Source organism: Podarcis liolepis (assembly GCF_965112155.1).
Source record: "Podarcis liolepis genome assembly, chromosome: Z".
NCBI classification, from domain to species: domain Eukaryota; kingdom Metazoa; phylum Chordata; class Lepidosauria; order Squamata; family Lacertidae; genus Podarcis; species Podarcis liolepis.
In genome coordinates, this window is record NC_139570.1 from 47208625 (window position 1) to 47230139 (window position 21515).

Sequence of the window (21515 nt, forward strand, 5' to 3'; positions counted from 1 at the left end):
ATTGTATTTCAGTGAAGGTACCAATAATTAACCCTAGCTCCCCTCTCAGAATATGAGAGGGGTGACAGGATGATTGGTTTAGCAGTTTAAGTCTCTGTTGCCTAAGAGTGTGAACAGTGAGTTGAGGAAGTCCTCAGTTCAGATCACACCTCAGTTGCAAACTCACTAGATGAGTGTAAACAAGCCACCTCCTTCTTTCTACTTCTGTGCCACACCTCAGCAAATACTGACCTCCTTAACTGATACTTACATCTATTTTAAGGAAAAGCAACCAAGGCAACATGCATCCTAACATAACATGTGCTAAGAGCTTTGAACATCCTTGAAATGTTCGATGTCGATACTTGCTTGTTTACTAGCTGGTATGGTGGAGTATCTGAGTGACCATAGAACAGGCATGTCCAACTTCAAGGAGGCTTTGATCTACTATCCAGTATCAAAAACTGGCAGTGATGTACCACACTCTCCCCTTGTCATTCTTCAACTTAAACATATTATATTTGGCTGAGCTTATGATAAAAATAATAACAAATGATAATCGCTTCCATAAAATCTGAAAAGTTCATCATAAATCAATATATTTTTAAAAATACATGCTTCGTATACTTGTAATAACATAAGAAAATAACATTGAGGACAGGGTCCTACATAATCAGAACATGATGCACGGATTGTTGTTCACAAAAGCTCATGTCATAATAAATGTGTTAAGTCTTTAAAGTACCCCAAGGACTCTTGCTGTTTTTCAAATGAGTCAGGCACATGTCAGCCACAGCGGTTTCCCCAATAGTTTGAAACAGAAATTGGGTAAACTCAACTGCAGAGTTGACAGCCTTCATGCACCACCTTAAGAACTGGGTGAAACCTGTAGAAGCCCTTTCCCTTGGATCCAACCCACCCATTCCTTTTGAGTAAACCTAAACCAGCCCTTTCTCTTTCTGAGGAGCCAGTGCGCAGGGCTTCTCTCCCTCCCTCCCTCCCTCCCTCTTTCTATACACACACACACACAAAAAAAAACAACAACACACATCCTCTGCTGCTGCAAACTACTAGCGCAGAAGGGGTGTTGTTGTAGATAAAGGCCGGCTGTTTTAGAGCAGGGAGGAGGGGGGACACGCTGCACACCCTGTAGGATTTTTGTTTCCCCATCAATGCATTCCAGAATTTCTCTCCCCCTGCCCTTCAGTTTTGTTCTGCCCAATCCTCTTGTACATCTTCTCGGAAGTAAATCTCTCAATGTGGGCGGGATGGCAGCAGCCAGGAAGGGTCCCCCCTCCCTCTCACGTGTTTACTTGGGAGTAAGCCTCACTGTGGTCTCTCGCACATGCACGCTCTCTCTCTGGACCCAAACCAGCCCTTTCTCTTGAGGAGCCAGGGCACAGCGCTTCTCTCTCACTCTCTCTCTTGCTCAGCCTCTCCATCTGCGTAGACCTCCTCCCGCCTTGCACTTGCTCGCTTCTCCTTCAGAGAGAGAGAGGGAGAGAGAGAGAGAGAGAGAGAGAGAGAGAGAGAGGGAAGCCCTCAGAGACACTAAGAGCTGGTTTGGGTCCAGACAGAGAGAGGGAGATTGACAGATTGACCAGAATCACTCCCGCGATCGATGCACGCATTGGACATGGCTGCCATAGAACTAGTTACTGAAGCAGTGTCAGATACAAGAAAGCTGGGAGCTTCCACCATTACACCTTAGCCACGTGTTGTATGTTTGGGTCCAAAACAAAGTTGTCCTACCCCTTACATCCTGTTAAAAGTGGCAACACCTCCAGTATGATTGTACTGTGGTGCCAATACTAAAATTTGCAAGCAATTACTGTGATTTGTCCCATATGATGGGGGAAAGGGAAAGGGAGGAGAAAGCCTGCCTTCAGAATTCTTTATCAGGCGATGGAAACCCTAAACAAATTATGTTTGACGCTAAATATATCCTATAATGAGCTAAAATGCTGCTTAAGTAAAATACCTAAACAGTTTTGGTTCTAAGCTCTTCATTAGACCACATGCACCTATACCATCTTGATAGCGCCCTAAGGCATGATTCGGAGGCTCTCCTGGGGTGTCCATCCTCTCCTGTCAGTAAGGTGGGTGACCCAGAGGTTGTGAAACTCCCTCCTATTGGACCTGCACTCAGTACCTGCAATTTAGGCTTTGCATAAGGCCCCAGAGACCTATTTCTCCCCTGCACTGGCTTTCCAGACGAGATGTCCATCAGTTATATTTCTGTGATTGAGAAAGTTTCTGTGATTGAGTTATATTTCTGTGATATATAGTGTTGGCTTGCACTTTTAAATTTTGTGCTATTGTACTTTTTGTTTCATTTGTAATCTGCTTTGGAAGGCCATTTATCTAGAAAGGTGGCTTATAACAATGTTGGTGTCATCCTCTCCCCCCCCCTTCACAACTGCATTCAGTCCTTCTCATAACTGGAGACAATAATGGATTTTTAACTCCTCGAAACATATCCCCTAAAAGTTTCCTTTGCTATCTTTAGATGGATCAGTATGTGAAAATGTTATAACTTGATGTCAGTTGGACATCTCATACTCTAGTGGCAAGTTCCTCCACTTCACCATATGGCTTGCTGTACAAGAGCATTTCTAACCCATTCCTCAGAATTTTAAAATAAGTCTGAAGCCTTGTTTCCGTGCAATCTCCCAGTCTTGTTCCTTAGGAACTGTGTACTGATTTTCATCTACAGCAATATCCTTTCATCTCTTGGAGAGCTTGCTGCAGTGCATTCTGGGGTGGCATAATACAAAGAGTGTTTTATTATGTTGGAGTGTGTGTGTGTGTGTGTGCGCGCGTGTGTGTGTGTGTGTGCGCGCGCACACACACACACACACACACACAGAGGAGTGTGTGTTTTTCCACATCACTGACCCTAGTGTCTTCTATGTCCTTGATTATGCAATGACTCCAGGCGGGTTAACGCTGTCCTTGCCAGAACAGCAGTTCTGTTTCTTCCACCCTTTCTGTAAATGTTTCCTGAACAAAACTTTTCTGGAAGTTTCCTCCAGGTGAGGAACAGGGCATGTTCCAAAATGGGATTTGGATACCGAAAATTCTGGTCCTGTCCCACTTGGTGCTTTTCTTTTTTCTTGTTTACTGTGTAGTGCAGTTTGTGTGTGCATGCGTGTGCATTCACGTGGAGTTTTGCTGATCTTGATGCTGTTGCCTTTACAGCTGGGCTTTGCTGATCTGAATCTAGCAGAATTTGCAGGCTCCGGGTTCACTGTCAGATGCTGCTTGCTGGAGGGATATGACACCAAGAATACTCGGCAGGATAATTCCATATTGAAGGTAAATGCTAAGAAATTCCCTGGACCAGGTGCTGTTTCTGAATTTCAGCCTAAATGTGTATATATTTAAAACCCTTCTCTCTACTCCACCCCTCCCCAACCTCTTATTTCTTCCGGTTCTGGTGTGTCTTGGCAGTAGGGTGCTGAAAGGAGGAACTTGAAGCTGCTGGTTCCCTACCCAACGGGAAAAAACAGTTTCCCATATAGGATGTAGAGAACTACATGATCAGCAAAAATATATATCCACACACATTGCCTAGTGCTATGCTGTCATCGCTTTTAGAGGCAATTTTAGTTCCTTTAGGCTTGGTTCAGACGTAAAGGGAAACCATGGCTTCCTGCTATGGTAACAAACCGCAACAAGCCAAGGACTTGCAAGCTCACCCTTCTCTTTCCCTTATTATGGCCAGAAAGAGATGGAAAGCCTCTGCTTCCATTTAAAAAGGGAAAAGAATAAAAACCCCGACGACAGTTCCCAATAACTTCTAAACCCAGAACTCTGGTTGGTTTAAAACTATGGTTTATTTGTTTTTGTTCTATGAATTACCAGGGTGGTCTACATATATATTTTCAAGACTTTCATTTCAATCTTCCTCAGGTAACGATTGGCATGTCCCTGCTGTCTGGAGATCCTTGCTTCAAAACGTGAGTGGTTGTTTTGTTTTGTTTTGTTTTACCATTATTTTGTCAGCAAAGGGACTTGAGTAAAACAGGCAGAGTTCAGAGAGAAAATTATGTCTGCTGTTGTGCTTCCACACACTTCTACGCTAGAAGGAGATGATGAGGAGCCGTGTGCAAAGCCCAGGATTGCCATACCTTTGCCTGCTTCCCTCTGACTTCTGAGCAGGGTGTGTGGCTTGGGATGTAATTCTGAGTGTTTGCCTGTTGGAGGTCACCTCTCTACAGGGTGACATTCAACAGTGGCTATAGTAAAGCTGTTTGCTGGTGGGAACTGCTGGCTGCTGCCATGGGGCAGTCAAGAGAGTATTGATTCATTCAGTTTATTAATTCATTTGATTTATACCCCCACCCTTCCCCCCAGAGGAGTCCAGGATTCCAGTGCTTCTTTCACCAGTAACAAAATCATCACTATCACTTGCATTCGTCGCTTACTGCCTAAAATGTCTCAGAGTGACTTACATGTATAAAAGCCTCCATAATTCTAAAATAGAAAACAAATCAGAAAGATAAAAGAATATTCTTGACTAAAAGTGCTTATCCTGCTGTAACATAAAAAGGACAAATTCCACCCCACCCTACTAAAAGATGAACACCAATACAGGCAAATTACACCCCAATTAAGAGTCAAATGCCTGAGTGAATGGGAATATCTTCACCCAGTGTCTAAAGGTTGATCGTGATGGCACCCAGCGCAACTCTTTGAGGAGTGCATTCTACAGACAGGGAGGCACCACTGAAAAGATCTCACCCTTGTGTAGCTGCCTCAGAGAGAACACACATTTCTGTGTGTTCTGTGTTCTGGCATTTCTGTCAGTGCTGTGCCTGTGTGTTGTTGCTGGCTGGTTTAAGAGCCCCTGCACGGCATGTGCTGGGGCTGCTGACTTTGGAGATGGCTGCTAGTCAGTCAACAACCACTTATTCACAAGGTACTCCTGCTTCAACAGCTACTGTTAAAGGATATATTTTCTGTTGTTGCCTCACAACAGGCAGTCTCTCTTCCTGAGAACCACTTGGTCAAATCATTGCTGCTTACAGACACTATGTAATAACCATTTTAAAGTGCCTGTCACATGGTTCCCTGTTGTCCTCCTTCATTAGGTTGATGGGAGAAGGGAAGTAAAATGCAATTATGTCTCAAGACTATCAGGTTGTTTCTGTTTGCTGTGGAAGATGTCTTAATGCTGTACGGTATACTCAAAATGGAGCCCTCATTGCCACATCAGAGCCCTCTGTTTACATGCTAAAATATTTCACTCTCGGCTTGCTAGTGTTTTACTTCATATCATATTGCATAATTCACTTACACAGCTGTTACAGAATTTTTTTCAAGGACATACCAGCAAGGACCTCAGCTTCTCATGAGCAACTCTTTCTCCCTCCCTTCTTTCTGTTATGTTGTTATTTACAACCTGCTTGTCTCTTTCGTTCCTTGTAATGCAGCAAAGCAAAATGATCAGTGCTAACGTTCCCTGGCTGACTGACTACTGCTAATGTTCCTAGATCGCTGTGTGCATCTTGTTAAACTCTCTGTGTGTGTTTGCTTTTTGTAGGCCTCCGTCCACAGCCAAATCAATTACTATACCAGGCCAGGACTCTACCCTGCAGTTGACCTGTAAAGGGGAGGGGACGACCAGCAGCAGCACAACTCCCACCAGTAGCACATCTGCCACCATTGGTTCAGTCCGTCAGAACAAGCCCAGACCCACCATTCTTGGTTCAGGTACAGGTAATATATGTTTTCTGTAGTACATTTGCTATATCTCCACCACATTCTGAATTAGCATCAAGCTTGCTGTTCTTTGGGTTTAAGTGCTTCAGCTCTTTTTTGCAAATAGTATCTTTTCTTCTATTTTTAGCATTCCTCTTTTTCTGCACAAGTTTATTTATTATTTATTAACCACTCTTCTCCACTTGGTTCTCTCCTCGTGCCAGACTCTTTTGTCTGGGCCTAGAACAGCTCCCCTACCTTGCAGCAAACACAGGAAGCCACTGTATACCAAATTGGTCCAATGGTCCAACATGGTCAGTGTTGTCTATACTGACTGTTAATCTCTCACCAGGGTTTCAGAAAGGCAGGGAGTCTTTCCCAGTCCCATCTGGGGATGCCTGCGATTGTATCTGAGACCTCCTATAGGCAGAACATGTGCTCTACCACTACCCTTCCATTTTTAGACTTGTTCTGGAGGTCTGTTCTTAACCTGAAGCTGTTGTTAACCTGAGGTACCACTTTAGCTAATGGGGCCTCCCGCTGCCGCTGTCGCGTGATTTCTGTTCTCATCTTGAAGCAAAGTTCTTAACCCAAGGTACTATTTCTGGGTTAGCGGAGTCTGTAACCTGAAGCATCTGTAACCTGAAGTGTCTGTAACATGAGGTACTACTGTATCTTTTCCCTTTCCACTTGGGCAATTGCCAGTCTGCACCATGTGCTAACATTGAATAGTTCAACGATGTGCCTGCTCTGTTGCATGAGAGAGGTCTTAAAATAGGAAGCACAAAAGGGGAGCAAAGGCAAAAAAAATCCACCGTTGGAATGCAGTGTGCTGACTTCCTGATGGTTGTGCTGAGCTTTTTAAAAATGGAATCCTTTGCAGCAGGGGAAGGAAACAGGATACAGTGGGTGGACTTGTTCTTAACCTGCTCCATGGACCAACTTTGACATCAAAATCCTTTGGGATTATTATTATTACTACTACTACTACTACTACTACTACTACTACTACATTGGGGAACAATTCCAAAGACACTTGCTCTCAGTAGTGACGGGGAACTCCCTAGTGCAGTCAGTACCAGGCAAGTCTTTACCTGCCTCACATCTGATGCCACATACGTATGTCAAGTGTTGGACTGGCGGCTGTGGTTTGTGACCACTACCAGGCCCAATTGGAGCCAAGGGGCTAGAATTTCCCCACCACTGCTGTACAGAATCACACCTCACCCAGTAAACTTGAAGGGTCAGACCCGTTCAATAATTGGCTGGTCTTTCAGGAGGGGGGTGGGGCAGTCCAAGGGAATGCCTCATGCTATCGTTGTGGGAAGTTGCTTGGCAGTTCCAGAGCTGTTGCTCCTCTTGCACAGATAATATTGACATTTGATGGCATGTCTTCCTCACTACATGCCAGTTGAAACAAATCCTGTGGAACTTTTCTAGAGAAAGAGAAACCACATAGCTGACACCTCCCAGCATATTTCCATGTCCTTGTCTCCTTTCCTTATCAGGTGCAACAGAAGAACCAGACCAGAACCTGTCAAGTCCTGATGAAGTATTCCATTCCGGACACTCACGGAATTCAAGCTACGCCAGCCAGCAATCCAAAATCTCTGGTAACTTTGCTTGTTGCATAGCTTGCCAGGGAAATGCAAAGTACAATGCAGCTGTTCCTTGCTGCACTTAATTTTGCTTAATTCTACCTTTGCTGCAATTGCAGAACTCTAGAAAGCATAAAATTCTTTGGTACAATGCTTTAAAAAATACAACCAAGCACATACATCTCTCTTTGGTGGGGCAGAGCTCTGTGTTACTGTCCAAGAGCCAGTATGTAGTAGTAAGAGGGTTGGAGTATGACCTGGAAGGCCTGGTTCTAGTCCCAAATTAGCTGTGAAGCTCACTGTGTGACTGTCCTTGAATCTTCCTGCCACACTTGCCACACCAGTGTAACGTGCCACACCCTTTGAGAACCACTGATTCAGACAATACATTCTTCGCAAACCAGGAAGCCTCCAAATAGTTTGGACTCTGATTCTCATCGGAGACTTGCAGTCCAAAAATCTAGAGGGCACCCGGTTGGTGAAGACTGGTGTTGACAATACATGAAGGATATACTTGGAGCAAGAATTGTCCTTTTTATAAGCAGATTAAAGCTTTCCTTGTTTGTGGAACAAACTGCATGCAAACCCTTGTGCCTGGTGGCTGTGGTGTGGAAAAGTGGGTTGCTTGTAGTACCTAATACATCTGTTCACAGGCTACAGCACCGAGCATTCACGATCCTCCAGCTTGTCTGACCTGACCCACCGCCGCAACACATCCACCAGCAGTAGCGCCTCAGGAGGACTTAGCATGACAGTGGAGTGCCCGGAGGGTGAGCGGGAGCACAAGCCGGAGAAACCACCTCGCCCACCAAGACCAAACCTTCTGTTGGACAGATCATCCAGGTGAGAAACTGTTGGTTGGTTGGTTGCTTGCTTGGTCGGTTGGTGTAATGGAGGAGTGGGGAACTTTTGATTCTCCTGATACTGCTGGGCTACAACTCCTATCTTCCCTGATCATTGGCCAAAGTCATCTAAAGTGCTGGAGGTTTCCCATCACTGGTGCAATGGGAGAAAATTCATTTGTGTCTCTTGGAGCACATATGAAGCTTCTTTATCCTAAATTAAGACCATGGATCCCCAAGATGTTTTAATTCAATGGTATGGAAATCTATGGCCCTTCAGGTGGTGTTCAGCTCCCATCAGCCCCAACCAACAAGTGGCCAAACACGCTGGGAGTTCTGGTCCAGCAACAACAGGTGGGCTACATGTTCATCACCACTAGTTAAACTGGACATGGTGGAGTCCATGCTTGGGATCTTACTCCTTCAAAGTATTTGTTACTTCACTGAGTTAATGGCATTTCTCAGTACTCTGGGGACATTTCTCCTTTTTCTGAAAAAGAATTCAGGTTCTTCTAGCTTTGGGCTGCCTGCTGCAATGAACAGTGTTTCCAGACCTGCACAGTGAAATCCTGGTGGCCAGATATATTATATTTATTTCTGCCCCTCTCCCCACTGGCCAGCTTTGGCAAGTGGGCAGGACAACTGGCTTGTCAATCATTTGGTGCCGGGTGATTGACACATGCCAAGTCCCTTGCATAGTTCTTCCTAAGCACCCAACAACCAGGTGATTGTCGCATGCTTGGGAGTGGCTATGCAATTCACCTTTCACTGTTCCTACAATATGCAGTGCCTGCAAATACCCTTCTGGTTTGGCTTTGCCTACCTTACATCTGAAGTCATATATGACATCAGGTGTAGTGCAGGTGGGCATGACTTGTCCAAAATTGTCTTACGGGCCAAATGGGCAGTTTAGCCTATGGATATTTTGTAGTTTTCTGCAGTAGGTTAAAATTTTTAAAGTGATGCTTAAATATGTGGGACATAAATTCTTGGATATAAAAGCAGAACTTCATGTTCTCCCTTCCAGGCAGAAATTGTGGTTTTCATTATCAGGATAGCCTCCTTCACTTCTCTCTGGTTTTTTCCATATTCTATTCCTAAGGAGAAAAAAGGATTCTGTGGAAAGCCATCCCACCTGGGTGGACGACACCCGGATCGATGCAGATGACATAGTGGAGAAAATCATGCAGAGTCAGGACTTCACGGATGTCAGCAACACTGAAGGTGAGTTTACTAGTATTTACTAGAGTCTGTTCCCGTGGTCTTCAGGTTTGTTTTCTGTAAGGCTTTGCCTCCTACACAGAGGGGGGAAAGTATTTGATCCCTTGCTAAATTTGCCCTCTGACGAAGAAATGACCAATTTTAATAGTAGGATTATTGTAGCGCATACAAGATTCTGACTGTTGTTGTTGCATACATAAATAAGTTTATCATCTTTTGGGAGGTTTCTGACCCTATTATCTCTAAAAGGAAAGCATCATGTTTGGGGGCAATTACCAGTTTAAACATTTTTTCTTTTCATTGTGTATCATTTCCCAGAAATGCTTGGCTTTTTCACATGTTGATCACATATGAAAAAATGTTCCCTCATTATGTTGACATTTCCAGCGTTTGTTTTGATACCATCTTGTACATCTCTGCCAATTTGTCTGGTGTTAGATACCATCTGTATATCATTTTAATATAGTTTTCCTTTAATGCATAACAGGAGTAAATTTCAGATTTACTCTCCACAGTTTTCCCCATGAAGACATATCAATATTATGCCCTAAATCTTTGACCCATTGTATCGTGACTGATTTAACCAGTTCATCTTTTGCTTCCCATTCCAATAACAGTTTATACTTTTTTGAGATCAGTTTTACTTTAACCTCTAACAGTTTGATTTCAAATTCTGACCTTTGTTATGTAAAACCATTCTACATATCTTTTTAAAATATTTCATTTACTTGACAATACTGAAACCAATCATATCCATTGTTGGATCTCTTAATGTTTTTTAAGTTTACAAACAGCTTCAGGAAAAAAACTTAATATATCTCTATAAGCTCCCCATTTTGCCCCCATATTTGTTTTCTTTTGTGCACATGCCTCTATGGGGGATAGCTGCAATGGCGCTTTTCTTTTCAATAGGTTTTTATACACTCTGTATAGACAGCTTCTTATAATACATTTAAAAATTCTCTGTGGACTTTTACCTTCTCATACCACATATATGCATGCCATCCAAACCTTATATCCTTCCAGATCTAGCAATCTGGTATTTTCCAATAGCAACCATTCCCATAACAACATAAAACATGATAAGTCATAATATAATTTTAAATCCAGCAGTGCAAATCCTCCTCTTTCTTTAACATCTCTTAGTATTTTATATTTTATTCTAGATTTCTTCCCCTGCCAGATAAATTTAGTTAACTCTTTTTGCCATTATTTGAAACAATCATGCTTTATTATTATCGGTATTGCCTGCAAAAAAAAACAAAAACATTTTAGGCAATACATTCATTTTTACAGCTGAGGTTCTTCCCATTAATGGGAGTTTTTTCCCTATCCCATCTTAATAGGTCCTGTTTCCCAGTATTCCAAACTTTTTCATAGTTGTTTTGATACAACAATACATTCTTATTTGTTATCCATATCCACACAGATACTTCACTTTTTTCCACTTTAACACCCAATTCCTCTTGCAAAGTCTCTTTCATTGATCTATATTTTTTACCAACATTTTAGTTTTATCCTTATTAACAGAAAATCCTGCCGGACTCCCATTCTAATTACAATCTATTATCATTCTAATACAATCTTTATTTTTATCTAGGGGATCTTCCATATATGAAAGCATTTCTTGCGTGTGAGATGTGCTCCCCTTTTGGTGTCATCCCAGCTTCCTCCTTCCTGTTTGCTGTGCAGCACTTTTGCCATTGTAGCTTGAGAGTGCCTAACCCAGTATGAAGAGCACTTTCCCAAATACTCTGCTAAGCATGTTCTCTGATGCTGAAGATGGTGTAATCTCATGGCTGTGCAAAATGGCAACTGTGAAAATGCCTTCCCTTGCTTAGCAGTTTTGCATAGCCATCCCCTCTGGGGATTGTGGCAGTTTTTTATTTCACGCTCCCCCTTCCTTTGTTCTTTACAGATAGTAACCTGAGGCTGTTTGTGAGCAGAGATGGCACAACTACACTAAGCGGAATTCAGCTTGCCAACAGGTATGAGTTCCCTAGCAGATTCCTTTTGATAGACTAGGTTTAGACCATGCCTGTGGGGAGATGCTTTTGCTAGTATTTTGTGGGTGGGTGTTTTCAGTTAATCCACAACTTTGGAAATTGATGGCAAGAGCTCGTTTGGGGGGATGGATCTAGGCAGTGCCTAAGAAATACTGAAGTAAAAGGCCTAGGGAGGTACTCTTTTGGTACTGCTATTTTGGCGAATGCCTGCTCAGCCACCCCTGCAACCATATGCTTTCCAAATCAGACAGGCCATGACTTCATCTAGCTCAGCACTGTCTACACTAGCTTTCCCAGACTCCAGCTCCCATCATCCCTGACTATTGGTTGGAGCTGATGGGAGTTGGTGAATACTATGTCAGTCTTTATTGACCTCAGGCAGTATTCTTACCTAACCTAGAGATGCCAGGGATTGAACCTTGAATCTTTTGTATGCAAAGCATATGCTGTAGTCCTGAGTGACCTCTTTGAAGCCTACTATTCGATTGTAAAATAATAAATCACAGGCATTGTTTTATAAGCACAAATTCACAGGCCTTAGGCCATTTCACGAAATCATAGTCCCATTATCTACTACTAAGTTAAAGGATATGACCCTGTCTGCAAACTTTGCTAAAAGCATGGCATGTATGAAAAAATAAGAAGGCATCCTGATAGTTGGCTCCATCGAAATCTATTTTTACCAGTATCGAAATGCCCTGCTAATAACATGGTAAAGTGTCTTGAATTAAAGCAATGTTTGTGTGTCTCTTTCTTTCTTTCTCCACCCACCCCTGAAAACACCCCACCAAAAAAGCTTTCTGACGTATGATTTCAGGCCAGGTTAGTTATCTTCAATATCTCCATTAGAACAGTTCTTAATGTCTTCGTTTTTAAGTTTCAGCTCTTTACAAATGGGACCTGCACACACAGATTATAATGGCTCCCTCCCCTCTTTCTTACACAGAGTCTCATCTGGAGTTTACGAGCCAGTGGTAATCGAAACCCATTAAATGTGAACAGAAGCAAGTAGACCTGCTGGAAACAGTCTCCTTACCCATCTGCGGTGGTGTTGGTGGATGCCATTCTTTATTCCTTTTCTAACCTCTCTTCAAGCAACATTCCAGGCAGGATTTCCCAAAACCTGTTCCCTGACATGTGTGCACTGCAGAACCTTCTCCAAGGACTTGACACTCCAGAACATGCACTTTTGCCCAAATCTGCCTCTTGTCTCCTCAGATTTATCTGGCAATGTCCCAGAAATTTCCTGCCAATCTTCCTTGTCAGGGGAAGACAACTCTGCACTCCATGTCAAGCCCTCATTCCATTGAACCACTTTTTCTTTTCATGTGTAGGATTTTGCTGATCCTGTGTCTCTCAGCCATTGGGTTATACCACTTTGAATACTTCCTCTCAACCCCCCTACCCAAATCAAATTGGGGTTGAGGAGAAGCATTGTTAACTGAATGCAAAAGGCGAGGTGGAAGCAGCCACTTTGGTGCAATCACTCTTGCAGCTTTTTCTTCAGCAGGCTTCTGCCTTGTAGATCACGGGAGAACTTTGCTGTGAGGACAGCTGCTGAGCAGAGCACCCAAACATTTTTTTCTTCCAAAAGTGCATTTCAAGAGTTGCTGAAAAATAGAACTTGATTTTTCAAAGAAAGAGAGAAAACAAATGAATTACGAATGCTGAGCACATCATGGTATTGCCAGCTGCAGTCTTACAGTAGCAGCCCCCCCCCCGCCCCCCACTGCAGGACATGGAAGGGGTGCCTGGCCTCAGTTTTAATTAGATGGAGCACTTTCCGGATTCCAAACGTACCCTTGAAAGGCTGTTTTCAGAAGTGCAACCTGCACTCTTCATTCATTTTTTGCAACAAAGAACTGATGTTATAGGTTGGTAGGGGTGTCTGTAACAGCTGAGCATCAGAGCACCTCAGGTTACAGCCGCTTCAGGTTGCGTTTTTTCGGGTTACGCACCCACCGAAACCCGGAAGTACCGCAACGGGTTACTTCCGGGTTTCGGCGGATGCGCAGAAGCGCCGAATTGCAACCCCCGCATGCGCAGACACGCCACTGCGGGTTGCGAACGTGCATCCCACACAGATCACGTTCGCAGCCCGAGCGTCCACTGTAATTATGATTCTGTCTGCTCATTGTGAGGCCAGTAGGAGAAGGCTACCTTCTGGGTCAGAAAATGTGTTGAATTAGGGTAGTCTTTTATCCCATTCTGGCTAGGGAGAGTTTTGACACTCTTCCAAAACTGAAACATGGTTGATAGTTCTTCCCCCTATCCCCTACCGGTCTTTCAGCTTTGATTTGGAATAGTTGCTGGAATTGCTGCTGCTATAATGAGTCTAGTCTCCTCTCCCTTTGCCTAAAATGTGCCTAAAATCTGTCCAGGAGGCTCCTGCTTTGGCCCATGGACTCCATCCCTTGCTGAATCAAGCTAAATCTGCTGAATGCAAGCAGCAGAATGAAGAGGTAGAGTAACCTTAAAACAGGAGAGATTCCAGTTTTTTAATGCTCCCCCTGTGTAAAGAAAAACATTCTTCTGAAGTAGAACACTAGCACAGAAGGAAGAGAGGGTCTAGCTCAGTCTACTTGTTGCTGTGGTAGATTTCTGCTTGCAGGAGATGTTTGTTTTCATGGGAGAAAACTGCCATCTTGGGGTTCTTCTACTACTTCATTTTCCTGCCTGTGCTTGCTGTGTCCTCATACTAGTTTACCATGATTTGGAGCATGGTGACGGGATTGGGTTTTGTAATAATTGATGCCTGAGCTTTTTCTCCATTTCTTCTTTCCCCTTCCAACACTGAGACCTTGTAGGGGGGTGGGAATAACAGTTCAGGTATGCAGAAGAAGAGAAAGAGAGTCTGAGCTCAATTTTCTTCCCACCCTTATAATCCTGGCAATTATATTGCTAGGTCTTAAGGTGTTTCCTGCCTTGACCTGCTGCAGGCAGGACACGGGCACTACTTGTGCATAATTTCAGCCTATACGCTATTTTCCATTTAGCACCTTCCCCACCTCACTTTCATGTCTGCTGCTCTGCAGACAGCGTATACATTTTGGGAGCACTGCCAGCCACTGTTGAGAAGAGTGTGGCCAAGGCCATTAATGTTCTGTTAACACGTGTGCTCAGCACTGGGTGTTTGTGTACATGAAAGCACACACATTCACACTTATCACCTGCAGCAAAGTAGAATGGATGGGAGGGGCTCCTCCTTTTCTTTCTCCCCACCCCTGATACTTATACTCAAGTGGGCTGAGAGCCATCTTTGTAACAGAGGTATTTGTGAATGGAGTGCCACAGATGGAATTCAGGTGGGTGGGTGGGAATTGGGAAAGGAAACATGGCTCTGTAGGGTTGCTGTCTCTGAACTGACTAGACCACTGTGTTCTGAGGTGGAAGTGCGGGCACACAGCCTTCACTTTACAGTCATACCTCATGTTATGTCCGCTTCATTTATGTTGTTTCAGGTTACGTCCTGCGGTGACCCAGAAGGGTTACTTCTGGGTTTCGCTGCTCGCGCATGCGCAGACACGCAAAATGACGCCATGCGCACAAGCGGCGAATTGCAACCCGCGCGTGCGCAGATGTGCTGCTGCAGGTTGCGCTCTTTTCAACCAGAGGTACCACTGTACATGCTTTGGAGCATCCTTTCTTTAGGGTTTAGCTATATTTAGGGCTCCAGGCTGTGCACATCATCTACTGCAGGGACGGGGGAATTCATTCTGACTAGTGGGCCAGATTTTACTCCACCTACTGCTTTTGGGCCAAGTTTCACAGGTGGCCAAAACCTGAAGGGGCCTTGTAATCAGTTTTGCTGAACCCCTTTCCAAATGCTGTGCCGGATGGGGCTTTGAAGGAGCTTCTGAAGACACAACAATCAGCTGATTATCTGCTCTTCAGAAGCCCCTTTCACAGTTCTACCTTGAGCAGTGCTTTTCTTAGGGGTTCTGTAGGCATTGCCAAGCAGTGGTGCTTGCAAGCCCCTCTTTTCAGTTGCCGTGTAAGGCAGGTGGGCATGGCTTGGCCAAAATAGCCTCACGGACCAAATGGATAGACCCTGTGGGGGTCGCTGCGGGCCGGATAAATGAGTCCCTCGGGCCTTATCCGGCCTGCGGGCCTTAGTTTGGGGACCCCTGATCAGGAGGAAGTAGGAGGGGAAAGGGCATCCTTCTGTTGCTACCTTTCCCAAACTGGTGTCCCCTAGAAGTTTAGGGCGACAGCTCCCTGCAGGCCCCAGCCAGTAACAGCTGTTCTTAGGGGCCATTTTTCAGTGCTTTTGATGGCTTGTTAGGTTCTTGAAGCTTTGACTTAAAATGTGTTGCTATGATGAAATTGTGTGCTCTGTTGTGCCAAGCCACTTGGTACTGTTTTCAAGGCTAAACCAGTTTTGTTTCAATATTAGTAAGAACCAAGGGAGTCTGTGGGGTCTATGGTTTTATCACCCCATCCTAAAATTCCATCCATGGCTCTTCTCTAAGTGCACTTCACTAGTTGAATAGGATCTGTGTTGAGGGAGCTGGGGACTTTTTTTGGTCAGCCATTCTGCTGCTGCTTAAAATGTTAGTTGCATCACAAGCACTGTCTTTCTTGGCATGATTGGTGTGTTTGTTCCTAGTTGACTGGATGATAATGGTTGTATTTGTTTTTTGTTTCTTAATTGAACTTCTCAGACCACTGATCCCACTTGGAGACTTTTTTTCGTTTCTTTATTCTTGAATTTTTGTTGAATTTTGTTTATGAACCCAGCAGGCTGGTGTTTTGCAGCTTTTTTTGCTTTTTTTTGAGGGGAATCACTGTTTCATTGCTATCTTGTGTTGGGGGTGGTTATTATTATTATTTCTAGCTTGTGTGAGACAAAGCAGGAACCCAGTGAAGCCTCACCATTTTGATAGTCATACTGCTTTAAAACCCAAAAGTTTCGGCAATAACACCTCCATCAAATTCCCATCCCCTCGGGTCACGCAAAAGATTTTTTAGGGGCAAATGTTTGTATCCAATGTTAGTTCAACTCAGAACAGACCCACTCAAATTAATGAATATTACCAGCTTGGGGCCATTAATTTCACGGGGTAGAACATAGTTGGATACCACCCTAAGACCATCTGGATGGTGTTGAACTCGCAACTTCCTTCAGGACTAGCTAGTATGGCCAATCATCAGGGATGATGGCAGTTGTAGACCAGCTTATCTGGATGTACCTGGTTAGAGAAAGCTGTTAGCTGATAGGGAGCAGTATCTTCGTCGTCCTCTGTCCAGTGCCAAATGAGAACAGGTCAGGCTTCAACTCTCCTGCAACTTAGACTTTCTGTGTTTTGGTATCTCCCCGTCTCTCTGTGAATCTGATCTGCAGAATGCAAAGGGTGTTCAGTGTAATGGCATTTGTGGTGGGTAGCGAATGAGGCACCTTTTCCCTGTGGGTAATACATTGAGCCTTAGTGAATCGTGCTAATCTCCTGCTGCACTGATGATGGAGATGGGCTCAGTAGAGACCCGGAAGGCTAGAATGGTGGTGAAAGGGATCAGGTAACTGAATTTCACAGTTTGCTCAGCACTTGGGGAGGGGCAAAAAAGTAGTTATGTACTAAATTCACTTGGCTGTCCCTGACTGGTTGAGATGATTTATTTCCTTATTTTAAAAGGCATGGTTTGTTCCTTTGTAAAGAAAGCCCAAGACACCAATGAGTGGCGATTTAAGGTCTTGAACATGAGCTGTGTTTATATTTCATTTTGTGTATTCCCCCCCCCCGCCCCCCGCTTAACAACAAAAAACAAACTCTGTGCAGCTGGACTGTGCCCATAATGTGAACCTCTGGAAGGCCCCATACCTGGTACGCATCGCGTTAAAGCGCCCATGTTAAATGCACCTCTCCTGGAGAGGGGGAACCTCAAGGAGAAGAGCAGATCTCTCCCTTGTAGCTTGATCTCAGGAGCTGCTAAACGAACCCACTTTTCCTGCTCCCCTCCTCAAGCTAGCTAAGGAAATATGTGCCATTGTTTCTTTGCCCTGTGGACAGGGCTGCTCTTCATAGGGCCTGATCCACAAACTCTCTGCCTAGCAGCAAGTGTTTGTAGGATCTTTAGCCCTCCACATCCCAAGGGCCTTGTTCTGCAGAGTCCCCACTGTGGGCTGACTGCACCTGGACATCCTATATCAGGACTGGGAAACGTGGCCCTCTCAGTATTGGTGGACTGCAGTTCCCATCAGTCCCAACCAGCGTGGCGAAGGAAGCCACCCCAGTCTGTCCTAACCTTTCCCCTTCCCTCTTTGGCTAGTGGGGGGAGATATATTCCCCTTCCCCTGGAGAAGTAAAAGGAACTTGGAACTTAAGAGTAGAGCCTCTGATTCTTTTACTTTGCTTCAAAAGAAAATGTTTGCTAGTTTTGTTTTTTAAGCCCATATTTTTGAGAGGGTTAGAAAAAAAAATGAGAGAGATCATGTTTATTTTCTTGGAAAAGTTATTGAGGCTCAGAAGAGAGCTGCGCTCAGTTTATATTCAGATAATTCTATAGAGAGAAAGAGAGCGCGTAGATATTTTTGGAAAGGGAAAATGGGACTATGCAAACTTTTTTTAAGAATGCTTGAAGAGATAGATTTAACATTTTCTAAAGCAGGCATAGGCAAACTCAGCCCTCCAGATGTTTTGGGACTACTGTTCCCATCATCCCTGACCACTGGTCCTGTTAGCTAGGGATGATGGGAGTTGTAGTCCCAAAACATCTGGAGGGCTGAGTTTGCCTATGTCTATTCTAAACTAAACACAGATTTAAGTAAAATCTAAAGATTCCATTATCATTAAAAGCAAGTATAGAATATATGTTAGTTCCACTGCTCTGTTCTTTCAATTATTCTTGTTCAGATTTTGTGGGGCTAGAGGAGAATGGTTTATGAATGTGTCTTTCCCCCCCCCGCCCACACCATTTCTAACTTGCTCCACTAGTGTATTCTGGTTTTTTGTTTTCTAATGGAATGCTGTGCCGTCTCTGATTCAACCAATTGTGTTTGTGTTCTCTGATTTTTGCTTCCTAATGTAGAGAAGCCACAAGTATAAATGAGAAAATCACTATAATGTCAAATGTCATTACGGTTTTGGGGGTAATAAAGGTGATCTTCATTCTTTTTCTTTTTGGTACTTCACATCTGATGTGTCTTGACTGTTTTTTTGTGTGGGTTTCCTTTTTGTCTTCAGCCTTTTGGCATTCATGGGCTGCAAACACCTCTAAATACAGCACTCTGGACTTGCTGAGAATACAAGAGCCCTACTGGATCAGACCACAGGCCCATCTAATCCAGCTTCCTGTTTCCTACAGTAACCAGACAGATGTCTCCAGGATGCCCACCCAGGAAGCTCATGAAAACCATGTGATTTGCACTTTCTGGCATTCTGCCTTGGCTCATGGATGTCTATAAACAAACACCAGTGTCTCCTCCCTTTCTGTGGTATCTGCAACCTTCACCAACCTGTTTTGGGGCTGATAGCACAGGCACTACAAAGAATCTGGAGGGTACCAAGTTTGAGAAGGCAGTGTATTGAATTCATAAGCCACATGAACATTTTTAGAAGGTAGCCGTGTTTCAGCTTCCTGCAGCAAAAACAAGGAAATTCTTGTGGCACCTTTAAAATATGAAACAAATTTGTTATGGCATAAGCCCATTTCATCGAAATGCAAGAAGTGACATATTAGTGGGCAGGTATATCAAAAAGAAAATAGCAAGGTGGGAGTTGAATAGCAATGAGATATAAATATTAGCTAATGATAGTTTTTGGAACAGTGGGCACATTCTGAATTTTGAGAGTGTTTTCGGTCCAGTCACAAAATGGCTGCCATAGGGGTTTGGCATAACAGCAAAACACTACCATGGGCACCATAACAAAATTATGGAGCACAGTTAATTCTGTTCCCCAAACCTACCTGTTAACCATGGGAAGTCCACTATGTCCTACTGGTCCTGATTGTGGCGATACAGCTGTTAAGAAAGTACAAAAACCTCCCCCGCCATGGCAATCCTAAGCCAAAGAATGGGCTGCTTACCCGAGAGTACAGCTATTTAAATATAAACATACTTGCTTCTAAAGTAGGCATATATACTATTCCACTGTAAGTGGGATTCTTAATGTACAATGAGTTACAGCATTGTAGAGTTGAAAGGGATCCTGAGGGTCATATAACCCAACCCCTGCAATGCAGGAATCTCAACTAAAGCATTCATGGCAGATGCCCATCTAATTGAGAGTGTGCACATCAACTCTTCCACAGCTGGAGACAAGCCTAAGTCCCTCTACAAAGTTTCTGCATTTGTCTTTTGGGGCTAGGATTCTGTGACATCCATCCACACTTACTATGTAATACTCAGAAGAGCCCAACATAGTAAAGATATATCCTGATACTAGAAAAAAAGTCAGTCAAACTGGAGATCCCAAATTCTATTAGTGCACTTTTCCCGCTTCTACCTTATTTTCTAAGAGGGAGAGGAAAGATGTGTATCCCTGTCTTGGAGTGGTAAGAGTCTCCAGGAGTTCCCCCACTTGCCCAGGGTTTGGTTTCCTTTAGATGAAGGTCAATGGAGTCTGGCTTCTTTATAATACACGGTTTTGTTTACATATATATTCAACTTGAGCATACGATGGAAGGGCCTGCTGTATTAACACTTCAACAGATACTGGTTTCCCCCTTGGGTTTCTGGGGAAGCCCCAAGCCACAGCTTTGGTGCCAGCACAGAGCAAAATGAGTCTTTGTCTTCATCTTCCAGCATCAGCCAAAACACACCAAACTGACGATAGCACTTAAACCTTGGAAGGTGATGTTGCTTCCAGCGGGTGGGGGAGGGTCACCCCCATTTGTCTTTGGATGTGTAAATGGTGGCACCTAACTAAGGCCAGAACCTTATGAAGAAGAGACTGGTCTGACTGTTCAACTGCTGCTAATAGATTCTAAACCTTACTGGATGAAGAACTATAGGCCTAGAAAGGACCACAGATATCATCAAGACTAATACTCCAAACCTATAGCACTTATAAAGTTTTTAAATATGTCTGGGTGGATTGAATATTGTGTTACTTGGTTCTGAAAAGAGGGAATTCTGACAATGCAATTAATTTTTATTAAATTGAATTTGTTGCATATTGTTACCAAGGTAACAATATAAAGAGCTTTACAATATAGAAGTAAATACATTTTAAACTGGCACAAAAGAACAACAAAAATCTAAAATACAATCCTATTTTTAAGAAAAGGAGTGAAACCTTCCACCTACTCAAGGAGGCCGCAAATAATAACCAAAGACGTGGTGAGAAAAATGTTTCTGCCTTGTGCCTAATGCTAAGTAGCGCTGGTGCCAGGCAAGCCGCCTGGGGGAAAACATTCTGCAAGCAGGGAGCCACCAGAGTGGGGAATTACTTTAAGCAAAATGGCTGTATATCTATCATGAGGAAGCTTTCCATGGCCCAGATGCCAAAGTAGGCAGAGCAACTTAACTATGTATATGTAAAAGCTACTGTTATACACACCTCAATCTGAGCATATGGCCTTGGACCAAAGAGGGGAGGCCTGGAGGGTTGCATTCCACCCTGATGTTCCCCAACAGGAGAGATAGGGGGAAAGGTGCACAGTAGACAGTACTTTCTACTTTCACTGCTAGGAATCAGTGTGGAAATCCCATTTAACAAAGCCGGCAATTGAGCCACCCACGTGCCCTCTCCATCATCAAACAAATGGTAGCAAAGAGAGGAGCTTTCTGCTCTGATTCAGGTGTTGCTCAAGTAAAATGGGGGTTGGCAACCTACAGCCCTCAGGTGCAATTAAGGCCTTGGCTTAATTTAATGTAGGTAGCAAGTAGAAAAAATGGAAGAAAAAGTGATTGAATGAGAAGAAAATGGGGTGGCTCCCACCCCACCAAATAAGGCAGGTTAACCCTGAGAAAATGCGGCCCTCAACAGAAAAAGTTGCCCACCTTTCATCAATATACATCCCATGCAAATTTCATTATTTCTGTTTAATTTATATACAAAACCATTCAGCTCCTTATAGAAGTTTACAGAGGACAAAAATAACATAAACATCCATAATGAAAATTACATATTGCATATTGGAGAAGCCTGAGTCCGGGGGACAGTGGCTGATGACAGCTGTGTCGTGCAGGTCTTCCTGGATATATTACGTTGGGCATTGGG

At 43.7% G+C, this 21515-nt stretch overlaps 1 protein-coding gene across 6 annotated transcripts in view; it reads left to right on the plus strand.

The window, feature by feature from the left end:
* The window catches only part of EEIG1 (estrogen-induced osteoclastogenesis regulator 1), a 53436-nt gene extending 34955 nt beyond the window's left edge, over positions 1–18481 (plus strand). For 3 of the 6 annotated variants that reach the window (XM_083485981.1, XM_083485982.1, XM_083485983.1), the window contains exons 5-13: positions 3181–3297; positions 3895–3941; positions 5528–5703; positions 7194–7298; positions 7937–8126; positions 9228–9349; positions 11265–11334; positions 12149–12174; positions 12299–18481. In XM_083485981.1, the coding sequence (XP_083342107.1) occupies positions 3181–3297; positions 3895–3941; positions 5528–5703; positions 7194–7298; positions 7937–8126; positions 9228–9349; positions 11265–11334; positions 12149–12174; positions 12299–12330 (885 nt within the window). In that variant the 3' untranslated portion in view covers positions 12331–18481. The remainder of the gene's footprint in view (positions 1–3180; positions 3298–3894; positions 3942–5527; positions 5704–7193; positions 7299–7936; positions 8127–9227; positions 9350–11264; positions 11335–12148; positions 12175–12298) is intronic. The other 3 variants (XM_083485984.1, XM_083485985.1, XM_083485986.1) reach the window with 3 other exon arrangements.
* Positions 18482–21515: the final 3034 nt, after the last annotated feature.